General features: G+C 40.6%; 1 protein-coding gene across 1 annotated transcript in view; it reads right to left on the reverse strand.

Annotated features, from left to right (window-relative positions):
- CHST8 (carbohydrate sulfotransferase 8) overlaps window positions 1–23024 on the reverse strand; it is a 128641-nt gene extending 105617 nt beyond the window's left edge. The window contains exon 1 of the mRNA XM_065641193.1: window positions 22916–23024. Within this exon, the coding sequence (XP_065497265.1) occupies window positions 22916–23024 (109 nt within the window). The remainder of the gene's footprint in view (window positions 1–22915) is intronic.
- Window positions 23025–24876: the final 1852 nt, after the last annotated feature.

The following is a 24876-nucleotide window of genomic DNA, read 5'->3' on the forward strand; positions in this document are numbered from 1 at the left end:
GGCATTGTGGAATTTGAAAAGATTGAGAATCCCATGTGGGGAGATCCCTGGCTTCATAAATTTAGGGAACGGCTTTTCAGTCCTTTACATTTACATGTATACTTTCTATTGACTTTGTTTAAGCCAGAGAAGTAGCAAAAATGTCTGTTCCTTAAATAAAACCTGTAAGTAATGTCTGAAGATTCCAGGCTGTTCTATGAAAAAAAATGACATTATGTGAGCCTTATTTTTAGTTACATTAATGCCCCTCTATACTTTCTAGCAATTTACATGAACTTTCCCAGGGTATAAATTATAGTGGAAAAGCATAAACGAGAATCAGACTCCATGACGTTAAGTGAACTAAACTTGATAGCTGTGTTAACTGATACGTTTTTGTTACACTTGAATGCCTTCTTTCTCTTTTTCATTTTATTCTGAAGAACACACTCAAGAGGGCACAGGTAGAGAGCATTTTAGGCAACCTGGGTGGGATTTTTCTTGCTTGCCTCTCCTCCAAAGACGTTTTTCTTTCTTGAGAAAATAACTACTACTTCATATACATTTTAATTTCATGGATATTCAGGCGAAGCACTTACATTACAAACTGTAATCTAAGGGATGAATGAAACATACTGCTCTGCCCTATCACTCATGCAGTTGCAGAAAATCGAGACAAGTGGCAATAATATTAAAAAATCAATTTTGATTAAAACAGAATAGCTGTACATTGGCTGATCTAACTTCAGGCTTTGGAAACCTGAAAGTTAATAAAGCCCAAGGTTTACAAGTTTAATCTCTGTCTGGAAATTGATTTCAGGTGTTTGCGATGAATGAAATAATGTAATTGTAGGTGAATATTGTATTACAACAATATAGCAAAAAGAGAAATATATAGGGTAACTAGCATTAAAACAACTGGTTGCATATTTTCAGTGCTAAACGTATGCTTTTAGAAGCACATATATAGCGTGATATGTATTGTCTCAGATGCCATTTTCATTCTTTGACGCTTCTTATATTAGATTAATAACTCTGTGATTTGGGAGTCATAAAAGAACATACAGAACAGAATAATCCATGTACTCACTGCGGTGTTTTACCTAAAACCTCTGGAAAGTGAGCAAGTTGTCAGATAAGTGCTAGAGACGGCAGCATTTTAAGATGCTACTACCCTTTATCCATTTGTTTTTGTTTGACTGCATCAGGTGTTTTCATGTGAATTCAGTAATCTCGGCTCAAAGCACCTTTATTTGTGGCTTAAATTAAGGCAAGTTTAAACTAACCCCCAGGCATGGTTAGGCTGGGTCTAGACTGCCATTGCCTTCATTTTGTTGCTTGATTCTTTTGCAACTGGGAGCTGGGTTGGTTCAAGCAGCTAACTTTGAAAAAAAACCCAAAATATCTAGGAGGGGGAAGCAGCTGGAGAAAGTGAGTTGGAATTATTGTAACCCAGGGGAAAAAAAAGTTATTTTTCATTCCTAACATTGAAAATGAAAATGAATGAAATTTGTTTGGCCAGCCAACGGTGATTTCTGGTAGAGAGGCAGAAGCACGGATCTCATTGGGATCAGCTTCTTAAACCGAACTCCAGTCTTGGCCTCAGATCTCTTCCTGCAGAATACATGATTTTCACAAAAGCATATTCAAAATATTTGGTCACTAACAGGCAATTGTAGGATTACAAGGTAGAAACAAAGATTTAAATTTTTTTTCTGTATTTTTTAAATTGTGCTAGACTACATATTCGTTTCCCCTCCAATTTATCTAACACATGGGTAGGTAAACTTGTCTCTCTGGCTATTTCTATAGTTAAAGTTCTTCAGAATTATTGAATTAGGTTATGAATGTCCATATCTATAAGCAACCTTGCTTTTATTCCTATGCAGCATTACTTGAGTTCTTAGTATGTAAAGGAGCCCTATGCTCGTGATTCCACAGTAGGCCATTTTCATAAATAGAATTTGCTAAATAAGACTTATTATGGTTAAAATGGCACTTCCCTAGAATGATTGCTGTGTGTAATTTACTCAGTTTCGCAGAAGCCAGAGACGAGCCACACAAGGCGTGCGGCTGCCCTTCTGGTGCCTCGGGAAACACTCCTGCAGGGTTCCATCCAAAACACTCCCGCTAAAGTCATCCAGAAACACGCATGCGTCATCATGAGAAGCAGCTTAATCCAAGTTCATAAATGTCAGATCTTCCAAATTAACGTGCGTACTGTGGGTTGCACACGTTCCCATATGCCCGACTCGTGTGTGCCAGTACCAGACGGGAACCCATCCTGCCGGTCCCCTCCCCAGCGGGCGCCCTTTCCTGCAGACGTGCTCACGGTGACATGTGGCACGGAGGTACAGAATGACATTTTGCATGTTTAAATTAGCTTCATGTGTTTTCAAAAATGTGCTCAGAGCACAGGCAGTATTTAAAAAAAAAAAAAAAAATAAAAGGAAGTTCCTGTCCATAAATTGTGATTTTGAATTTTAAAAAGTACATAGATCTTTTCTGTACGCAAAGTCGTACTGCTGCTCGGCTGTGTCACCCAGCCAGGCTCCAGCACCTCCCAGTGTTAACCAGAGCGGGGTTCTGGTTCTGCTTATGAACTGGCACAATGAAGCTCATAATTATAAATACACAACAAGAGGCTCTGAATTTACAACCATCCTGGCTAAAGTTGGACTTCTAAATCCATAATCCTTCGTCTAAATAAGTGTTGTTGTTTAAAAAAGTGCAGTTTTGTTTAGCAGGAATCATTCAGGGCTCCAAAAGGGCTCCAAAAAGATGTGTATTGATACATGAAACTATTGTGGTTTTGTGTTCGTATTGAGTTATTTCTTTTGTGGGTTTTCTTGGAGGTTTGGCGGCGGGGTGGGGGGTGTGTGTGGGAAGAAACAAAACTTCTGAGGGGCAAATCTAGTGTTTGGTTGTTGAAATCCAGTTACCTTAGAAATAAAATGCTTTTGTTTGTCTAAAAAACTCTTTAACCTATTCCGTTCACCAGTTTAGGCAATAAAGTGATTTATTTAAAGGTTCAAGAATAAGTTTAGGAAACAAAATTGATACTTTAGCATGCTTCAGCATCCTGTATAGCTTAGCAGACAATTAATACTGCTTACTGAAATATTTACTTTCCACTCTTTTGCTAATAACAGCCAAAGTGGTTTAAACCACTGCATTTATACAAAATAATTAAAATGTACATCTTCACAGAGAACTGCTGCATAGTTTTACTATTAATTTGACAAATGTAATCCCTAAAAATGAGGCTTATCACTGAAATAGAAATAGAATTTTGGGGTCTTGCTAAGTAGTATTGTAATTGTAGCGTTTGGATATAAATTGCTCTTGTCTGTGAGAGAAGGTAACGGCTCATGAAAACGTATTAACCTTTCATACCAGGGCATGAGACAACGTCCTCACCTCCCTCTGTAGGTACCAACCTCTCCCTGTAAAGATTCACCTCAGTTTCCATAGAAAGGGAAAATAGTATAAAATCAATAAAATCATTATGGTTGTAGCTAATATATTTTAAAGAAATACTTGTAAGCGATGTGTATTACTAACACAATGAGATAGGTCTGTGCTTAGGGGCTTTGACACGAATATAACCACACAAACCCTCTGGTCTGCAAAGTGTCTGGCAAGCGTTTACATGTTAACATTCATTAAAAGATTCGGTCAAGCAATTCATGCCTGATTAATTGATTATCCCATGGTGACAGTTCATTTTTTGAAATTGCTGCCAACCTGAGCAGGAGCAGGACAGTCAGACCGATGACAAAAGACATTGATGGACAAACACTGGACTTACTGAATAGCTGCTAAAGTGACAGACCAGCATCTACAGAGTTTAATCAATGCCTCAAAGACATTGCAACACTGTAGAGATTGTTTATTTCTTTTCTGTGCATTTATGAATTGTTAATGCAGTCAATACATATTAGCTTCATTTGGTGTTTGGTTGAAATGCAATTTGAATTTTCCGAGTTAAGAGTTGCCTTAATATCAGCTTTTGTACAGTGAAATTTATGAGTCCTTACAGATTTATAAGGCTTTATTGATGGCTAGAAAGCCAAGCATAATTTCTGACTTTGTTTATTCCAGCATTACAGAATTAGTAAGAGTTGACATTGCAGGGCTTATTGAATAAATTCGTTTCCTTGGCAGTGTGTGCATTTTGAATTTTCTTGAGTTAAGCCAGAAAAAGTGGATGCATCAGCACAAGCTAGTAAATAGCAACTGCACTGCAAGAGGATTTCAAGCTATAGCAATGCAAGGAAGAAGCTCTAAACCAGAGCAAATTATCCACAGACAGTAAATGTGTTGGAACAGATCATCCCTTACCTAATGGTACTGAAGTCCATTGAATTACCCAAGAGACAAGTTTAGCCCAATATTAATTTACAGCAGATGTTTGACTAACTAATTATTTGAAAGAGCTTGAGTGTATTGCGATATAATTGCCTGATATTGGAGTGTATTGCTTTCAGAGCTTGTTTTTGTCCTTTCTTGATGTAGAAACAATAACACAAAAGTCATGGTGTAAGTTTTCTGAAAGATCAGTTGGTTTTGTGAGTACAAAGAAACAAGATTCCCAGATCCCCAGATGACCGCAGCTTACAAGCGAAGTCAGGACCTGACTGATCTGTAACCTGGCCCAGGGGCAGACATGGTTTTGAGCTTTGATGAGACAAATATTCCAAGCGCTGCTCTTCCTGCACCACCCGCCTCCACTCCTGTCCCTCCTCAGTATCCATTGCAGGGTGACAGGGCAGGACCGTGCAGGTGCAGCAGAGGTGGTTCTTTGGGCTTTCTGGCTCCCTTGCTACTGATGTGTCCGGGGAAGCTGCTGCAGCTCACATCCTTCTGGACAGCCCTGCCTAAAGATCTTCGGTGGTTCTCCTCTAGTCAGTAGAAGTTACTACTGAATTCAGTTGCTGTTTCTGCTACTGTTGATGTTGTCTTTTGATTTCCGAGGTTTCTTGAACTGATCTCAAAGCTTAATTAATTCAACAACACGCTGTAGGAAAGTGTCTTCTCTATGCATCTCACTTTTTGCACCACCATGTTTGAACCCGTCAGCTTCTGGCCTTTCCCTCCCTGAAGTTCTAACCGTGCAACGACCATGAGCTGCTCTGGGTATGACTGTGATGCTGCAAACAAATTCAAATGAAGAACAAGGAGAGGCATCATGCTGTATGAGTTCTGAATTAAGAGATTGTTGAGGAGTCACGGAAATACAATTTTATGAAGAGAAATTAAAAAGATTGCATTTCTTTGCCCAAGTAAAAGGAGCTTTGTAAGTAATATGAGTGCTAATGAGAATATTGAAGTAACGTTACTTGAGAATACTTTATTCTGCAGCAGGCTACCTTGCATTTTCCTCTGAATCTTATAATACTATCCATTGCTAAAGATGGGATATTTTAAAGGATAGATGGGCTGCTGATCTGAGTCACTATGGCAATTCTTATGCTCCTACTAACAGAGGCTGCTGTCATTTCAGTGACAATTAGCAGGCAAATCCTATTACAAGAATAAGATCACATAATCCTCAACTCTATTCACTATGATATGTGTTTAATTATAAGGCTTCTGCAGGCTACACTACTTTGTGCAAAAATTCCAGAAAATATAGAAATTGTGTTAGAAGACTTCACTTAAAAATGACAAGCTAGACATCTGCTACCTCAAAATTATTACTCCAGCCCTTTTAATTGGCATAAGTACTTTTCTGTGCCATGCAGGGTGGCTTTTTACAACTTGCGGTAATGTAGGCAAGCCAGCAAGGTCTGAAGCGTCACTAGCAGTTTCCCTCTCTGCTGCATTTTTAACTTTTTTACAAAGGTAGAAAGCAAGCAAAAGATACTTGGAGAGAGCCCAGCAGGTACATTATCCACTTGGTGGTTTGATCCTTTTAAACACGTTCATTAGGTGTAGCAGGAGCAATCGGGAGAGCGCCTGGTTGCACACTGGGGTGCATTCAGCCGTGACCCAGCCCGTCACCCCACGCCGCGAACCCTGCGCTGGGTGTCGCAGCATTGCTGGCAACTACCCAGCGATGAGGAAATACAGTTTTTATTTAACAGCAGCTACTGTCTTGTTTGGTTGGGTTTAGTCTTTCTTTCTAATAGGGAAAGAGATAACTCCAAGAAATACGACATCTAACCAAAATAAGATGAATTAAGGGCAACCTGTACTTCCTGTTTAGTTGGAGCATAGAGTAATTTCCATGAAGGATGATGGTATCATTAGAAGAATCCCTTCCACTCTTGCACAAGCTGGCTTTGGGCATATGTAGTTTGCATAATAAATCTTGTACTTTGTCCCGTGTATATTTAACTAGCTCTTCTTTACATGGCTTTCTACTCTTCAGTGTTTGAATTTTTACAAATTATTTAGCACTAGCTTAAATCTGCAACTTGTAGAGTTAGCAGTTAAAGTTTAATGGTGGGAGACTGAGATCTTTTGTTGTTGTTGTTACTTTGGAAAATGCTACCTAACAGTCTACATACAAACCTTGACCGTGCAAGCAGAATTTGGCCTTAAAGGCTGCACCATAATGTGAAGTTAGTGTAAGGTTGCTAAGGACTCTCAATATCAATGCATTTTAAAATCTGTTCATTATAATTTCTATCTCACAGAGCTAGAATAACTGCTGTGAATCTCCATTCCCATGATATACCATGCTATTCCCGATCTTTTATTGTACTTAATAGTTCCCTGGATTAACTTAATTGTGAGCTGGGGGCTCAGACACCTGAAAGTGTGCTGTCTTGGGCTGATGCTCTTTCCAGTTACCACAATTAAATCTCAGTTACAACAATGAGACAAAACAATTAACAGTCCTTCAAAAGTATAGTTATCCTTTTTCACAAAAATTTTTATTTTTTTTTTTTCCAGCCTACATTATTCTTGTTTCCCTTATTCTTCCCTGAAGCCCAGGATACCCTTTTGCAGTAGCTCTTTCAATTACAAGTATCAGTATTATGATTCTTTGTCATGCTTTGTATTTTGTTATCCCAAGACTCTAAATCTGTTCCTTTTCTCTTCCATGTTATCTTTAACATCTTTATAACAAAAGTGCTGCAAAAGCTATTGGAGAAAGATCAGTCTGTCTGACAACATCATTCTTTGTAGCATGGTAGAGTTTGAATAGAGGTGACCAGTTCTGTTATATGAAGCAGCATTCTCTTTAACAAAGGAGGATAAGCATCAGAAGCATCTGGGGAAAACCACTGATTCAAAGTGCTGCACTGTGAATATGAATTTTAACCAGCAATAAGAAAAAAGCAGAGTATCATCTTTGGTAAGCAGAGTTCAACTCTATTGAAGCACAGGGACTGAAGGAACTGATTGGGACACAATCCAAAGCAAGTCAGTGGAAAAGTTCCTGGTGACTTCAATGGTCTTTGAATCAGGTTTTCTAAAGCTATTTTAAAGCAGTTGTGTACATGAATCTTCACCTGCATTAGCAGTGAACATAATCATGGAACAAATTAGCTATTTATGTGCATGGGTGGATAACGCAATCCTGGAAAGATCTGTGTGCCCAACGCACCAAAGGCTGGAAGCAGAAGTGTCATTGAAACCTGCTGAGACTGACCACTGGTGCTTTTGGGTGTTGAACCGGGAAAGCTCTGACTTTCCTAGAGGATTGCTAGATGCTGTCCCTGTCCAGCCACGCTCCCTTCCGTCAGAGCTTGCACTGCTGTCTGGGCAGAGGGACGGTGCTAAACCGAGCTGCAGCTTAGAGGCTGAGGTTGCCATCAGCGGGAGCAGAGGCACGTGCATTGCTTCTGCATCCTTTCTTGGGGAAGTCGCATTTTAAACCAAACTGGTGATTCTGAAGCTTTGGTTATTCCCCAAATATCTCTTTCCCTTTCTGTTGTTTCAGATACATAAATCAACATTAGAATAAAAGATCTGAAAGATTTACCTTTGCAAAGGGGGTTAAGTATGGAGTGTATCTAACGTGCTGCTTCTCTGTGTCTGGCGCTGTGGAACTGCACACAGCTCTGCTCGCTCTGGGCCGACGGACAAGCAGTGCGGGTAACCACAGAAGAGCTACATGAAGAGTCATCCTCTAAAGTTACTCGAATAAAGACAAAACAAATATTGTGTGGCTTCTGAAGAAATATGGTGCTGGATTTTTTTCTCGTTGAAGCTGAGCGAGTCTGCAAACAGGGGCATTAAGTGCAGGCACATTTTCTGCTGACCCTGCTCCTGCACTGGCCCAGTGAGATAATGCACCTTTTCAGCTGTGTGGTTATCTGTATCTGGTGGAGAGCACTCCTAATATTACACACCCAGGAAGGACTCTGTTTTTTCTTCAATCTCCTTTTGGAGAGACCATTTCTGTTTTGTAGTTCAACCCAAATGTATAGCTTTAGGTGCATTTCTGGCAATTATACCCTTAAAATATTACTTTCAACCTTCATTAAGTCTGTGAGCCTCTAAAATTATTCTGTGGATATATGAACCTCTTTGTATAGAGGTCTGCTAGGTGTAAGCTTGCTTTCCTTAGCATTATTTTGGACCTTTTAGTTACCTTAAAAGCAATCCATGAACTTCCAGGGGTCCACAGGCCACACTGGCTTTTTGACAGCTACTGCACTGAAGTGACTGTGGAGAAGCAGAGACAGGGATGCCAGAGCTGTGCTCACAGATCAGCTCCACTGTATTTCTGAGCATCCCACGTCTGGGCTGGTTTTGCAAAAGTTGACGGAGGTACCTATGAGGGAGCTGCACAAGACTGTTTATGCATTGCCTCTAGAATAAAATCGTGCTGGGGAGAAATCCCTATACTGCCTCTTCACACTGTAGGTATACAATATTACTAGCTAGAAGCTGTTGAATTTTAAGTGTAAGGTTTAATTCCCATGGTTTGTACCCATCGCATCGTAGTGTTTTGTTGTGGGAAACAGTATCTACCAAACCTCCATGTAACATAGTGCATCATTTTGTTTGCCATGTCCAGCAGAAAGGCAGCTGTCATAATTTTCAGTTTTACTGCCTTCAAATAACCTTTCCAAATGCTAATCTCTTTGTAATGCATTCTCCAGCAATTTTAAATAGGCCAACATAAACAGCATGTAATTTGCAGGTTTACTTTCTTTGTTGAATCACCTGAGCTGGACTTTTTTCATAATAAAATTGGCATCTAATTTACCACACATATTATTCTAATCACAGTAAAAACTTGGAGTTCGCATACTGTGTAGTTATGCTTTCACATTATTCAAAACCAGGTTATATCTCATGAATTTCTGATAATTTTTTCTTTAGTTTCTGACAGTTATTTAATTGTCTTGTTATCATGGATCATTTGATTTTATATCAGATTAAACTGTAGTCTCAATGGTTCATTTTTGCAAAATGCTGTGTTGACAGAAAGGTGCAGAGAATTTGAATGGATATATATCTTATTAAATGCACATTTCAGCCACTGGCACTTAGCTTCTCTATAAAGCTTTGGATAAACATTTTCAGGTTGTATGTTGGAGTTCATTAGTTTACGTGTATGTGCGTGTGCTGGTTTGGTGTGTTCCGCTTTTGAAAACAGGCACTGGTGGGAAGGTGGAAGGTGCAGTGGTTGGCAGGTTATCCTGCAATATGACTCGTGGTTGCTGGGGTTGGGGGCGGGTTTTTTTTGCTATTCATGTTTTAGGGGTAAAAAAAACCAAGCAACACTCTTTAATGGGAATTACTTTGTTAAGGCCTATAATGCTTGAAGAAGGGATAATATTTTTACCGTAATAAAATTCTCTAACTAAAAAGAAATCACATTTTTTACATCTCTCACCTCCTATCAGGTAGGGCCCTAAAAGGCCCATTAATTGCTCTTGCATTGTGGGAAACAGAGAAGAGAGCTTGACACAGCAGGAGAGCAGGTGGTATTTGATGCTGTGTCTAAAACACAGTGATCATTTACTTTATAAATACTCGGTTTTCTTTGAAATGACATTTAACTAGACTAGGTCAACATTTTGAATTGGTAGCTAAACTAAAACAAGTTGGGAAAAGAATTATTTTCTTTTTTTTTTTGATCATTTTGTTTAATGTTTCATTCTGTTTTGGGATGTGTTTTAACCTTTGTTCTTCTTTTTTTTTTTCCCAAGAAACAAAATTTTGTAAAATTTAGATTTCAAATATATTTGTTTGGAAAGATCATTTTTGGCAAAACGTTTGCTGGCCATCCAGTGGGAATGGTGAGAAAGCTTCCCCTGGACTACAAGAGCATTATCAGATGGCACTGCCCCAGGGTATTGATTGAATATAAGTAGTAGTGCGAGTAGGTAAGCTTGAGTGGCATTTGTTTTAAACTCTGATTTATCAGGGCCAGCCAGTGACATAAGCGATTTGGCATTTACACACTGAAGTCATGATACAGCCTTGCTGGGTAAGATACTGACTGCAAAATGTTTCAATAGCTTCTGAGCATTCATTTTTAAAAAAAAAACAAACTGCAATGTATTAAGTCCAGGAAATGCAAAGAAAAAAAAATAGGAAAGTTGTTCTCCCCTTAGTATAAATAAACTACAAGACAGGTTCGATTTAAAGAACCTTCACCACCACTGAGAATCCTGCTGGTGTTGGCTGTCTTCTCGAGTTGTATTTGACGCTGACACCACTGTGAGGATGGGGAGACTTCCTGCTGCTTTTATCACTCCTATGCTGAGGGATAAACCCCTATTGTCTTTAGGACCCGACCTTGCCTAGAGAATTGTACAATTATTAAACCTGTTGTGGAGAAAAGGAACCAGCTGAATCCATCAGCTCTCTTCAGTGAACTCACTGGGCACTACCCAGGCCTGCAGGTGAGGGAGGGGGGATGTTTTAGCTCTGTAAATTAAAATAGCATGGAAGGATAACAAAGCTTGAAAAGGTAGTGTAGAGCTGTTCCTGTCTATTTTTCTGATGTGTTTTCTACCCAACCTGTCCACCACCCCTCGGTGGCTCTGAGCCAGCAGGTCTGGCTTTGGCTGGAGAGGCTTTTGCTGGCCTCACGTTACGTGCAGCGTGTGCTGCCCAGGGCAAAGCGTCACAGCAACACGAATGCTGTGCTGCTTGCTGTGGCACAGCTACGGGACGCTGTGATGCCTCCTGCCCACGAGACTATCAGACCACGTTGCTTTTCAGCTGGCCGTGGAACACTGGTTTTCATGTGCAGCAGCAGCCCTAACAGGAGTCAATGGTCATTCCTACCCCAGGGCTGCAATCTGGTGTTCAGCAGTGAGTTTGCTTTGACTGTGAAGTCTGTATTTATTAGTCAATACCAATTTTCTCCTCCTTGTGACAGGAACATTATCAGAGAAGCGACTTGCGAATTTGTCTAAAACACCTGCTTGGCCACCCACACCTGGGGTCCCGTTTCCCTGCAGCTGTGGGAGGTGGACACAGCAACCCAAACACAGCTACGCATTCAGAAATCTTCGCCTTGTGAAATTCTTGCCAAAGAACGTTTCAGCTTGCTAGATAAAAGAAGTAGAGACAGATTCAGGCAACTAGGCTAAGAAAATGTATCATTACACGTAACAGATCTAATGAGTGCTTTGTTTTGGGAGGAAAGTGAAAGCCGGGAAACAGAACTGCCTTTTCCCAAGGTAACTCCACCGCAGGGCACCTTCTCCACTGAGACAGCAGGCGGTGAATATTTTGCCACTATCAAGACCAGTGTTACTGTGCTTGCTTCTGATTCCTCTAAAGGACTACAAGAATGTAGTTTCTCTTGCTAATTAGAGCTGCTCTCATAGCAAATAGGGTTTCTCTTGGAATATTAACACTTGGGCCTCCTCTGGAATGTTTTTACAACATCAGTGTTTGGTTGCTAAAAGGACAGAAACTCAGAAACGTTTAATTAATGAATAAAATATTAAAATATTAAAATATTCAGAATTCTCGAAATGCTGTCTCAGCAGTTCTTTGTGAAACATCTTTCGTTATCGTCAAATGACTATCTGTTAGTGGTGGCGTGGAGGGCTGCATCAAAGTGGCTGAATGCTGTAGAAATGCCTATAAATACACGCACTCTTCTGAACTCGGTAGGAACCAGCATTTGCCTCACACTCCCTAATTTGAGGAATTTGAAATCTAATTAACATTAAATTGCAAGAAAAATATACAAAGATCAAGGGCCAGAAGGATGGCTTTGCTGTGCGAGGGAGGGAGGGGGCTGGAAGCCGCTCGGATGAGGCGGTGAGGAAGGAAGGAGAGGGAGGCTCAGTCCTGCTCCCCAGGCTGCCTCAGGGGAGACATTCGAAAGTCAGAGTTTTGTGCGCTACACAGCAATATAAGCAAATAACCGAACAATACAGTGAGGCCAATGCTGCAGAAGTTTCTCCCCAAAGCCCCGAAGTAAAGGGGGCAGGAGGCATCACGGTGACAGCTGGGAGTGTGGGAGCTCCTCTGCTGACCTGCTCAGGGTCGCTCAGAGCGAAAAGGAAAATTCTCTTCACACTTGGAGGGACTGTGGTGATAGCACATCCAAGCCTAATGTGAAGGGTAAATCAAGTACAACTCAGCCTTTGAAGATGAAGGGGAAGAGAGTAAAATACACTCATGCGTACTGTAGGTCTCTGATTTAGAATCTGTGATTTCATGGAGAAAAGAAATTGTGTCACTGAACTCCTTTGAGGAACTGTGTCCTTGGCTTATTAACTGGCTTTATGTGCTGTCCAATTTCAGACGAGGAAAGGGCTGCATTTGTGTGTGGGTCGTATTATTTTAGGAGATGTCTTAGTTAATTATTATCTACTGCAATATCACCTAGGAGATACTCTGTCATGCAGCTTGATACTTCATGCAGCAAAAGGTAACTCTTCCATAGTTCATTAAATTATGTTGTGGTGAACTTATCTCCACTGGGTCTCAATTAAGAAGTGAAGCCAGTGCCTTTAGAGGAAAAGGCAGAGAACAATCAGAATATATTGAATATATAATTTGATCTCTGGAAACAAGCAAGAGGAAAAATATGGTGTGCAAATGTGTAGACATTAAGAACTTGTTATATCTCAAAGATTTGTGCATGGAAGTATAATATAATTAGATCATTATTGTTTATTAGGAATATTTAGTGCTTTAAAAAATTTAAGGTGTTTTTTCCACGTTAACTACCATATATTTACTGTAGTAAATATTCATTTTCCTTACTACTTCCCTTTTCTCCATTTTAGCACCCCTGGGAACTTCAGTCATGCTGATTCTGGGCCCATTGTCTATTAACATGAATTATAAAACTGCAGTAAATTTTCTATTACATTCTAATTTAATTAAACATTTTGGTTTTAATAATATATATATTTTTATTTTCCATTAAAAAATGTTTTAAGTATCTAGCAGAACTAGTCCCTCTGGATATTTTCTACAAAACCCCACAAAGCTCCTCTCATTAAATAACTTTAAATGTGAAGAATAGAAAAGGAAGTTATCTCAGCTTTTGTTTCTCAGACCTCCTTTCCTACCATTCTTCATTTCTCTCCCATTTACATGCTTTTCTTTAGTATTGCTGTTATTATAATGGTTTGCTAAGTTTTTTTCTCCTACAAAATATAAATCTTCCCAAGAAGCATTCTGCAGTTATTGGTGAAATCTGCTACTGGAACAGGCAGCGACATGGCTGGTTTAACATGCAGCACTGAACACATCATCAATATATAGGTGTTAAACAATACCTGGCTTTGTAGATTCTTGAGTAACTTAATTCCCTTCGATAGCATGAGAATGAGCAGCTCATAAATGTAGAATAATTGGAATTTTAATTAGGTAGTGACTTAAGGATGCCTCCTGTTTACAAGGTAATAACATCTCTTGAGCTAAATGAATGGAGGGGCAGGTTTCAATTTAACAGCTTATAAAAAGATTTGTTGATTGGTTTCCACTATTAATCTTGGCTGTCCACAGTATCTAAGTGAACTTGGTGGCTGAGGTGCTGATGTTTGTTTGGGGCATGAGAATGGTATCCCAGCCTTCCTGAAGTTCTCACCCAAGTCTTTAGGATGGATTTTAAACAATTAGAGTGAACGACATTAAAGTCTCAATGAGTACCTGAATTGCTTAGCTGTGGCATAAATTTAATGATATCTACCTGCAGGTGTATACATTTACTTTTGTGACTATTTGAATACACGCGTTTTTATTCGTTTACAATGGAATAGTGAGAGGAATTTGTTTTCTTCTGTGAGATGAGCAGCATCATGTTTTTCCTAGCAGCTGCATGCACAATTAGGAGGACCCAATTAAAGCTGAAGTCAGTTCACACAGAGCAGCAGTGATTGCTGTCTATAATTTCTCCTGTGGTTTGACTTATGGGCATTAAGCTGTGCAGAACTTTATTAACAAATAAAGTCAAGTCAAACAAGTCAAGAAAGAAAAATGCAACAAGCTGGAAACTGAAATCTTGGCCATTGTGCACTACCTACAGCTTGAGAAAAGGAATCTTCCCTCCCACCCCTCTCAAATAGCCACTGGGCAGATGACCAGTTTTCTCCGGTCAGGCTTGTGCTTTCTGTCCTCCTGGCCACAAGAATAAGTGTTTGTGTATCTCCTCTGCTCCCATGTCAGCCACTCCAAATGCAGCAGGTGCAGGCCATCTTTCCTGTGGATTCAAGCCTAAAATAATTCCAAAGCCAAATATACCTTTGTTTGTCCCAAGTATTATCTGTGCCATCATTACAGAAAGCTCAGCACTGCCAGTCTTTATGCCAAATGGAAGGAGAAGGGTAAATGAATTAGAATGGAGAAGGAACAGGGCACCTTCTTGAAGGGTGAAGAATTTCACAAACTGCTTTTTTCTCCTTCCCGAGGCTGCTCAAATCCCACTGCTCCATAAAGAGACTTGATTCGTCCCAGCCTGTGTAACTCTACTCGTGTATGCGTGTACATATGCGGTGGCACAGCCTGTATGCACTGATCTCTTGGCTAATGCGCTACAAAAAGCACAACACCAGACATCCAGTCCCTGCAAAGAGCTTTATGAGAAAATGTGTGGTTTCCAACTAAAAAGCAGGAAGAGAAGTCCCAAAAGACTCCATTTCTGTAGGCATGAACAGCCAGTGGGTAGTGATTCTGAAAGAAGAGGGAAAGAGCGTGTCTGAATTGCCCTGATGTGCAGAAGTGGCCCCTCGCTGGAGCGTCGCTCCCCTTAATCACCACATAGGTCTCCTGAAGTGGCTGAGTCCAAAAAGGGACAAAGATGGGGCTTAATTTTACAAGATGCAGAATATTCTGACCCCCAGGCAGCAGAGCACTTCAGGCATCGCAGCAGAGCTAAAAGTAGAGACGCTTAGTTGATACCGAAGTACTTTTCTGCACTGATGCTAAGAGCTGGCATCTTGTAGGACAGAGCCTGTACAGGACAAGACTAAAATCAGTTAATCACCTTGCGTATGTCAAGTGCTGACAGATCCAAAACTGGTCAGTTACTTTCAAAAATAGACAGATTATTCATTTGGAGAAAATTATCATTATTTTCATAGGAAGTTGTTCATGTGTAGGGCCTATACAAGATCAATTATTTGGCTTTTTATGTTCTCGTGACTGCTGCTAAAGCAGTAGTTAACTGACGGTTTTGATGCTGATACACAAAACAAGCCGTAATAGAGAAGAAAGACACCTTTAATTTCAAGCTCCACTAGAATCATGAAAGGAAAATTAATGTTTACTAAATGAAAAAGGATGATATTGCTAGAGAGAAGAAGTTTTGTTTAAGCTTTTAAGGGAAGGTTAATAACTTTGAGAAATGGAAACATATATCATAAAACATGTTTAAAATGGCATAAACTTTAGAAAATCCAGAATGTATTTTAAACTTGCCTAAGCTCCTCAATGTGGTATCAAGTTTTAAAAATCAAGTAAACTGAATGATAGCTGACATATGGAAGGAAGCTTTCTAGCACTGACACATTTTCTATGAAAAATTCAATATAGCCTTATATTTAGAATAAATGTTTTGAGGTGAAATGAAAGTCTGCTAATCAACTTTTGCACATTTCTGTAATGCCTCTGCAAATTTTCAGGGGAATTTGAGAAGCATCCAGGCTTGTTCCCCAGGAATATACTTTCATAAAGCTGCCACTCCGAGAGTCTTCTGACGTATCGCAGTGCAGCTGAGCTTTGCCTGGGATATGTTGCCAAGCACCATAAACGAATGCAGCTCCGAGATGGCAGGTCACTTTTTATTTTGCCAGACACAACAAAGAGGTGTCAACCTCTGACAGTTTTTAAAAGTAGGCTTTAAAAGAAATATCAAACCCTTTTTTTTAAACCAGTCAGTATCTGAGAAGACACGCTCACAGAAGAAGAAAGGATAAGGAAATTTGTGGAAGTGGAAGCTGCACTATGTGAGTGATTTAGCACTGCATCACTCTGGTTTTATGCTGCTGAATATATTTGGGATTAGGTGGCACGGACTTTATGCCATCAAATAAATGGGCAGTGGATCTGAGTTGAGTCATCTGATGTGTGTCTGCACCACTGTGGTGGGATTATAACTGCTGCCAGGAATGCACTACATTTTGTGATAATCTCACAGTTAATATGCTTCGGCCTTTCATTTTTGTTTTGGGCTCTTGCAGTCCTTAGCTACCTTGAATTCCCTGCAGAGAACCCCTGCAGTAATAGGAGAGGGAAACATTTATCAGGTGAATTGCCTGATTTAACACAATATAGCACAATCTGTGAGCAGTAGGACAGGACAGGAACAAATCACAGCAGCTTTGGGTCCCAGTTCCCCATTGTAACAGTGAAGTGCTCCAACTCTGTGAAGCACTTGCTCACGGTCAACAGGACATACTGGTCCTGTAAATGCTGGGCTGTGATACTGTGCTGCTTTGACAGAAAGTGAGTTAATTTTCTTTGTGCAGTTAGAAACCTTTCTTTTTCATAGCTAGCATGGCCATTTTTTGGATTTAGTTTGGGAACAAGAGGTAACACCCTGGGACAGCATTAGTGGTTTTAATTACTCTGGCCTGAGACCAAGTGCCTCTGAGCTCTGCCTACAGGTGTGAGGCAGCTGGGAAGGGGGGCACAGATGGGGCAGCCCTTGGCTGACATCCACACTGATCAATAAGTATATTCCATCCCATTCGCATCATGCTTCATATTTAAGGAGAGTCGGGATCTTCTGGCTGGTCTTGGGGTGGTTCGGAGTCGGGACAGAGACCTGTTTGGAGCAGTTGTGTTTGGGACTGTCTTTAGTTTGGCCTTTTGCCATCCTGCTGTTTTGCAGAGGCCTCTGGGCCTCTCTGCCTTTTTCTCTCTTCTCTCTGAGATTGGCTGTTTGGGGCCGGGTGCTGCCGCCTGGGACTGACCGCTCGATGTGGACAGAGGTCATGAGGAATTGCATTGAGCATCTTTTTTTCTATATTCTGTTTGAATTTTATATATATTATTATTGGCAGTATATTAGCATTATTTTGTTATTTTATTAAACTGAGTTTATCTCAATCCCCAAGTTTCTCCCTTCCCTTTCAATTATTTCCCCTCTTCGGGGGTGACCGAGGCTATAGCTTAAGAGCTGTATTGGCTTTTCTGGGCTTTAGGCTGGAAAAAGTACTGATATTCTAACTGCTAAAGCATGTTAACAGAAACTGTGAAAAAAAGGAAAAGAAAAAAGAGGTGGTGCACTCTCAATACTATGTCATAAATAAATGCTGCATTTTTCATAAGACTGCCAAGGATATGGCATAGTCATGAAAGCAGGGAAAAATTGTTGTAGGAGACAACCTCTGTATATTATTTGTGATAAAACAGCTTATATGCAATTGCTTTCAGCGCTAGACTGCATTTCTTTTGAAGAGGGTTGCACTGGACAGTGTTTGATCCTCTTATAAGCAGTCGACTGATGAAGTCATTGCCAGCACTTCTTTCCAATGTAAAAAATAACCAGGTTCACATTCACAGTCAGTCTAAACCACAACCATTTCAAGCAACAGAAAAGGGAATATCATACTCATAAGACCACATTGCCCTTATAAGTGCCTGGCCTCAGCAGACAAGGCAATAGATCTTTTCCTTTTTGTCCTAGTAACTGCAGACTGTTGGGAAATAGTCTGCATGCAGGGAAGTTCTTTGCTGGGGGAAGTTCAGCTAAAGAAGACTCAGAGGATGCGACTGCAGAAGGTACATCTGCTCTTGAGTGGGTGGAAGCTGCTACTCCTGCTTGAAAAGCCTATCGGCGAGCCCACTTGCCTCTGCTTCTGTCACCAGATTCTTTTGTTCATGATTTCTGCTGATGCTGTTAGTTGACAAGCAGATTAAATGGCTTCCAGTTTATTAAGAGAAGTTGCAAATTGTAGGAAAAATACTTCTGAAATTATATATCCATGCTAGTTCATTTTCAGTTGTATTTATAAAAAGTTTCCAGCGTGACAAAAAGTGGTACGTTGTGCACTAGAATAGTAGTATGGAAATGTACAGTGAACATGGAGATCTGCACAGGACTGTAATTTGTGAGAAACAAGGTATATGTGCTCTGAATAAGTAATTAAGAAAATTTCAGTATAGCTATAATATTGGTATTTGCTCTAAGGCTACTGCAGTAGACAGTAATATTTCTGCACTGTGGCTGCCTTGTGCTGTCAGGTTTGCAATAGCATTCACATGCCAGCCCTTCAGACTGTCCCTCTCCTTCCTCCTGCTCCTCCGCATCACACCCGTAGTAAAGCAGAAAATAAAGAAGATGACAGTATTATGTTAGGAACTGGTAGATGAGGTAAAGACAGCAATTGCTGCAGAATCTCAGATGAGTTTGAGGCTTGGTTATGTTCAAACTTGACTTTAAAATTCTGATACAGTCCGAGTACGAAACCTTTTCCATTCTACATTGTGTTTTCACTCTTTTGGAGCTCTCACAACATACGTCCTTCGAGATGTATTTTCCACCTTTTACCAGCTCCCAGAGGAGCGTGTGTCCATATATATTCATCTTAAAGTTCTAACTGAAAACATACAGGTTTGTGAAAAGAGTAACCATATGGCAGAAACCCAATATTTTTTTCCCATGGGCTTATTTACCATATGGAGGGAAATTCACTACCTGAATATAGGTGTATAGAAACATTAATACTTCCCCTGGCTTTTATCTGGCAAAATCTCCCATTAGAAAAGTAGATACCATTTCAGAATATCCCTTCTCTTCTGACTAAAGTCTGTAGAACCCATGGTCTTAAGTACAGCTACAGATGTTGTAGTACAGCTATAGATACCGGTCCCTGGTGCACGTGGGAAGCAGTGGTCTGGCGTTCCTGACCTCCCCCGGCTGCCTGGTATTCATGGCCACAGTCCTGTCTGCAGCCCAGGGACTGGCTGGTCCTGCAGCCCAGGAGTGTCTGTCGGTGTTGGAGATGCCCCGGAGAGCTGCCAGGGTGGGCTGCAGCCCCTGGGCTCTGCTCTTGCTTCCTGGCATTGTTTGTCCAAGTTGCTCTCTCTGGTACCACCCAAAGGCAGCTCTCCTGAATCCAGGCTGTCCGTGCTGTCAGGGATCTCATACGCTGCCATGGCCAGGGCTGCAGAGGTGCTCGTTAGCGCTATCAGCTCCTCCACCGTCAATCCCGAGGGAGCAGGCAGAGCCAGCGTGCCCGTCCCAGCTGCTGCTGCCATCACAGACACAGCGCTGGAGTGGCTGCACGTTTAGTTACTGAGAAGTTTTGCATGTTTAATACCCTGTCACAGACAGGAGATTTATACACTGAAGAGTCGTCATTAGGACGGGGATATATGTATGAAGTTCTTCTTGTGCACCATGTGCAAATGTGCTTGACTTACCCAAAACAAATCCATTACTGCGTCTGCTTAAGAATAATGGCATGATTACTGCAGAAGCCAAGTTTTAGATAGTTATGTGGGGAGAATTATTAGAAGAGCGTTACGTTTCTGTACGATGTATGACTATCATTCATACCACTTCTCAACCCACAGCCCTGCTTTGTCCTGCGTTTTCCATAGTAATAGCACTCTTCACAGACGGTGAGAAAACGACTGTCGTAACTGACTCTTTAATGACCACAGGAATATCTACTGAATTTTATGTGTTGGCTTGGAAAATCTGTTTTGCCCACCCTAAATGCCTGTCTTAAATATATCTGCTCAGAGTGATGTGCATTATATAAATAAAACTACACAGACAGCATGTTTGTCAATCAGCAAAAAAGGCTCTACAGCCGCGTTCCCGGGCGCATGTACTTTGTAAGCATTGGTTTCCAACAGATAAATGTAATCAAGGTTTATATGCTCACAGAAGCCAACAGGATGGGATTGTTTCACTCGAAAGATCAGAAGAAAATTGTAACTAATGTTGTGGAAAATTACTTTGATATTGCTTTCTCGGTACAGCATCACAATTAGGTAGCAGTGTGAAGCACAGGGAAAGAATAAATGAATAGTAACAAATCAACACAAACAGCTACTGTCAGGAGTACTTTACTCAGTGAAAGTAATGTAAGCATTACTTAAAGTTTTATGACTGTGGATTTTATACTGGTTTAAGTAGTACATCAAGGTCTCACCATCATGCTTGCTAGGACTAAAACAATCAGGAACAATTTCCGGAACAGACAGATAAAACTAAAGCACCGAAGTATTTTTATTAATGTTGTTTCATAAGTTGTACTATTTTAAATTAAAGATGACTGAGTGTACTAACCATGAAAAACACCTTTTTGGACAACGCATAATTTTCCTCTGCTGCTTTTCAGTGGAAAATAAATGTTACTGAACTTTTGTCCAGCTTTCCTGATGAGATTCCAACACCTGGCCAATACATTTTGCTATATAATAACTGCATGGGAAATACAAACGCAAAGGCTAATCCAATAAAACTTTGCCATGCAGAGGCTGTTGTCCTAAGTAGATTAATGACACATGCATTTGTTCAATTCTATTGAGGGAGCAATCAGACAAGCAAATTACAGCAATATCGGATCTCCATTCAAAACAGGCCCTTGTAAGGAGAAACACGCTGCACAGGGGAAGGGGAGGATCCTGCTCAGCTTGCCAAAAATGTCACTTGTGATTGACAGATTTTCACAGGAGACTGTCTAGTGATGAAATATGCCTACCTCTCTCTATAATGAAATGAATGGATATTTTTTCCTGTGTTTGTTAAGCCACCTAATATGTTTTAGTGATAACTGGTATCATTTTCAGAAGCAGGGGATGTGCGGAGTTTCTGAGATCACTGGGAGCCAAAAGCACTTAACACACACGAAAATCAGCCAAACAGAAATAAGAGTAATTGTATCAAGCACCTTTTACTCAAGGATACAGTCTGGTTCCTATTATCATAAATAGTAATTGAATGCGAGAATTGAACAATTGATTCACACACCTTTGGCAGTAACAGCATCATTGGGATGTTTGTGTTTTAGCTGTGCAGAGCCCTGCCCACAGCAATCCAGGCCGTTACGGAGTGAGTTCCCCCGCGGGGGTAGGATCTCTGTTCGGGCTTCCTTTAATTTAAATGGGGTTGAGTGTCCCCTTCTATGGTTACATCCCTCTCAAAAATCACCTGCCAGTGTGCTACAATCAGCAGTCAGCATTCAAGAGGTTTGTGGCAGAGAGAAATGGAGAAGAAATTGCACTAGTTTTGAGACACCACTAGAAATTCTTTCACTTTCAGGAGCAAAGAAGTAACTTTTCAACGTAAAGTTACAGATTCTGAGATGCATTAGAGCACTGCCGGCATTTGCTGTCCATATGTCTTTCCCCTCACTCCCAATCTACCGGCCAATTTTGGTCAAATGTGGCCAGTACCGCCAGTTTTAATCTGTAAGCTCTTTAGCATCCAAGTACACAAAAATAAATTGCAAAAGCACTGAAGGAACTGGATCATTCTCTGCTCTGCAGTGATGATTCATTATTTCTATAGATTCAGCTGCGTCTGCTTTCAAAATTGGTGTGCAGTCGGACTAAATTATAAACATATTAAAGTACAGATTGTTTAGTGACATGGAAATAAGCACTTAATAAACCTGGACACAGAAATTAGCACTTAATCTAATTATGTAAGAGTTCTCTGTATTAGGGTTCAGTTCCTTTAAAAATGTTAATAATATTTTTAAATATACACAATCATGTTCACTGTACAATGAAGATGTCAATCGAATAGACTTTTTATAAAGCACTTATTTAGTCACAGGAGAATTTCAGCGCATATAAGAGCAAACACAGTGACCAAACCGCAGTGCACAGGGGCATTATGAGCTGGAGTAACTGCGCTGGCATTTGTCTAAGCTTTAAACCAGCCTTCATTACAGCCTTCGTCAAAGAGAAAGAGACTAAGTAAATTAAGAGATCTTGTGCCTTTTTGTACTTCTTGTGTACCCCTCGTTTAAAAGGAAACCAGTGTTCCGCCCACAGTTTTCTAGTTCTCACATTGATGTAGTCTTTGTGGCTCTACACAGTTTAAAGTTAATAGTATAGGAAGATGACACGTGCATGAATGGAAGTCATGAAGTTTCATGGAAGTTAAGCACATTAAGAGAATGCATCACAACATATTTTATGTTTCTTGCATGGCTCATTTATGCATTTCTTATTTTGCATCCTCATGACACGCTGAATATCACATCAAGGCAAAGGGGAATTCAGAGGCATATATTTGCAGGAGCTGAACTTTTGGCAAAATTTCTCATTTTCATATTTATAGTGGTATATCTGGTAGCAGAAGTTGGTCTCAACTTTAGCAGAAAATTAAGTCCATCCAGCTGGACCCTGTGTACCTTGGCAAAGATTCCTGCATAATCAGTCAATTGGTTCTTGGAACTGTTTTTTAAGCAAACTCCTCTTTTTTCTTAATTTCAAAATATAGCCTTTATTAAAAAAAAATTACATACCTTTGTTGAGGCAACCTCTGTGAAATACCTAAAACGTTAAGTTATAACGACAAAATATTAAATGTTAAAGAGCGAGTGAGTCAAATAGAAATAGGAAAGCTTACCTGGTGTCTGCTGATGAACTATTTCTTCTGGATCCTGCAGGTGAATGAAGACAACAAGCCCAGCTGCTCCAAACAGCAAGATGAAGGAGAACATACACGTCAGCCTCATAATTATTGTTCTCGGATCAATCCGGTTCCGACCCAGGAAAAGAACTGCACACAATCTCCAGGACGCTCTTCACTCATAGTCTCGTCCTCTCATCGGGAAGTCTGGTGTGATACATCTACAAGAGGTAAAAAAACCAAACCCCTACAACTTAACATATAGAACATTTATTTTTTCCAGGCAGGTTAGTAGATTGAAGTCCTTGTTTAGATCAAATAACTGATTTCTCTAGTATTTCTTTGGTACAGTTGAATGCAATTATCCAGTCAATTTCTGCCCCATCACTTTGTCTTTAATTGTATGTCACTGTTTTAGCGTGTTGAAAAGACAAGGTAAAACACCATTAGAAAGTGCAGTTTGGGAAAAATGGTCCTGCCATGGCTGCAGTTTGCACAGAAAACCCTACTAATAGCTTGCTTGCTTCATGTGAAGCATGTGTCACTTTTTATTTTTCACTGGTTAAACAATGTGAAAGCCATAAAGTGAGATAATGTGGGGGAAATGATCACTAGAGATGCACATTGCATGTCGAACATGGGGAGAAGGACGAACAAGTGGCAGGTGCCTGCTTCGCCCTTGGTAACAATATTCCAACTGAAACCCTGCACCACAGGTCACCATGCCACGCATTGAAAAAGCTCTGCAGGTGCATTGGTTCCCGAGGGAAATCCCTGTCCTGGTGCTTGGGTCACCTTTTCCTGGCTTGCAGGGAAGCTGAGGAGCGAGAGCGCGGGCAGCGAGCGGCTGTCTCTGCAGGAGCGACGGGCACGGCTGCCGCTCCTCCCCGGGACCTCCCGGCGGCTTCCTGGGCTTGGTTCTGCGGGCTCTCCCTGCTCGCTCTGACACTTGCCGCTACGTGCAGGCTCAGCGAGACGGCAGCAGCCCCGGTCCCAGGTGGGCACCTTGTGTGTCATGCTAAACCTCGTGCTGAGCACAGCCCTAAGGCAAAAACTTTGCTTTAAGCCTGTTTATAGTCCCGCTGGAACCAATGTCCATTCGGGTAAGATACTAAGTGAACACATCTAAAAATGAGAACTGGAAAGGAAAACCATTAGCGATGCTACCTGGCTGCATAATTAAAATAAATGCTTTCGCCACGCAGCTACACTGGTGCTGTGTTTTTTCAGTAACATGAACAAAGGTCCATTAGAGCAGTGGAACTGGTTCCCAAAACTGTAACTGGATTTCTTATCAGCAAAGTATTGAACACAAGGGCTCAGCCTGGAGATCAGCAACAGGGGTGGCAACCACTTTGATTTTCTCGCGTTTCTAACTGTAAGTGTGACCTGGTCTAAAGGAAGGGTTTTGGAGGTGGTCTTTGTTTACAAAGGAGGCTTTAAGTACAGAAAGACTGTGTAACAATAGTTTGCAGGGAGGACGGTGTGTGGAAAGGTGACAATTCAAAGTAGTTATGCCAGGAAAAATCTTTAAAGATTTGTTCTCGATGTGCCTGGAATATTTGGTGTGAGGGACAACTTGTTTGCTTTTCATGGTTTTCGTAGCAGGTTTTTAATTTTCTGCAGCGTACTGGTATTCTAAATTTCTAAAATGCACCAAAAGAAGAACACTAGTTACGCAGTCCTGATGAAGTATTTTCTGAGACTCTGATTGATAAAGTTATTTTAATGGCAACTATGTTTATTCAGTGTGCAAAGCAGCACAACTCCAGGCCAGGAACACTGGTGGATGCTTGCATCTTACATGAATGCAGAGTGCTAAGTTCTCTCCATACGTAGGTGAACTCAGCTTTATTTCCTGTTAAAATTATGGCAGACAGTAACTGCGTATTTTTATTATTTTTTCGCTTAAACCCTTCTCACCCCTTTAAAAGTAAAAATTAAAAAAAAAGTCACTA

Source organism: Caloenas nicobarica, chromosome 9, assembly GCF_036013445.1.
Source record: "Caloenas nicobarica isolate bCalNic1 chromosome 9, bCalNic1.hap1, whole genome shotgun sequence".
In the NCBI taxonomy this organism is placed as follows: Eukaryota; Metazoa; Chordata; class Aves; order Columbiformes; family Columbidae; genus Caloenas; species Caloenas nicobarica.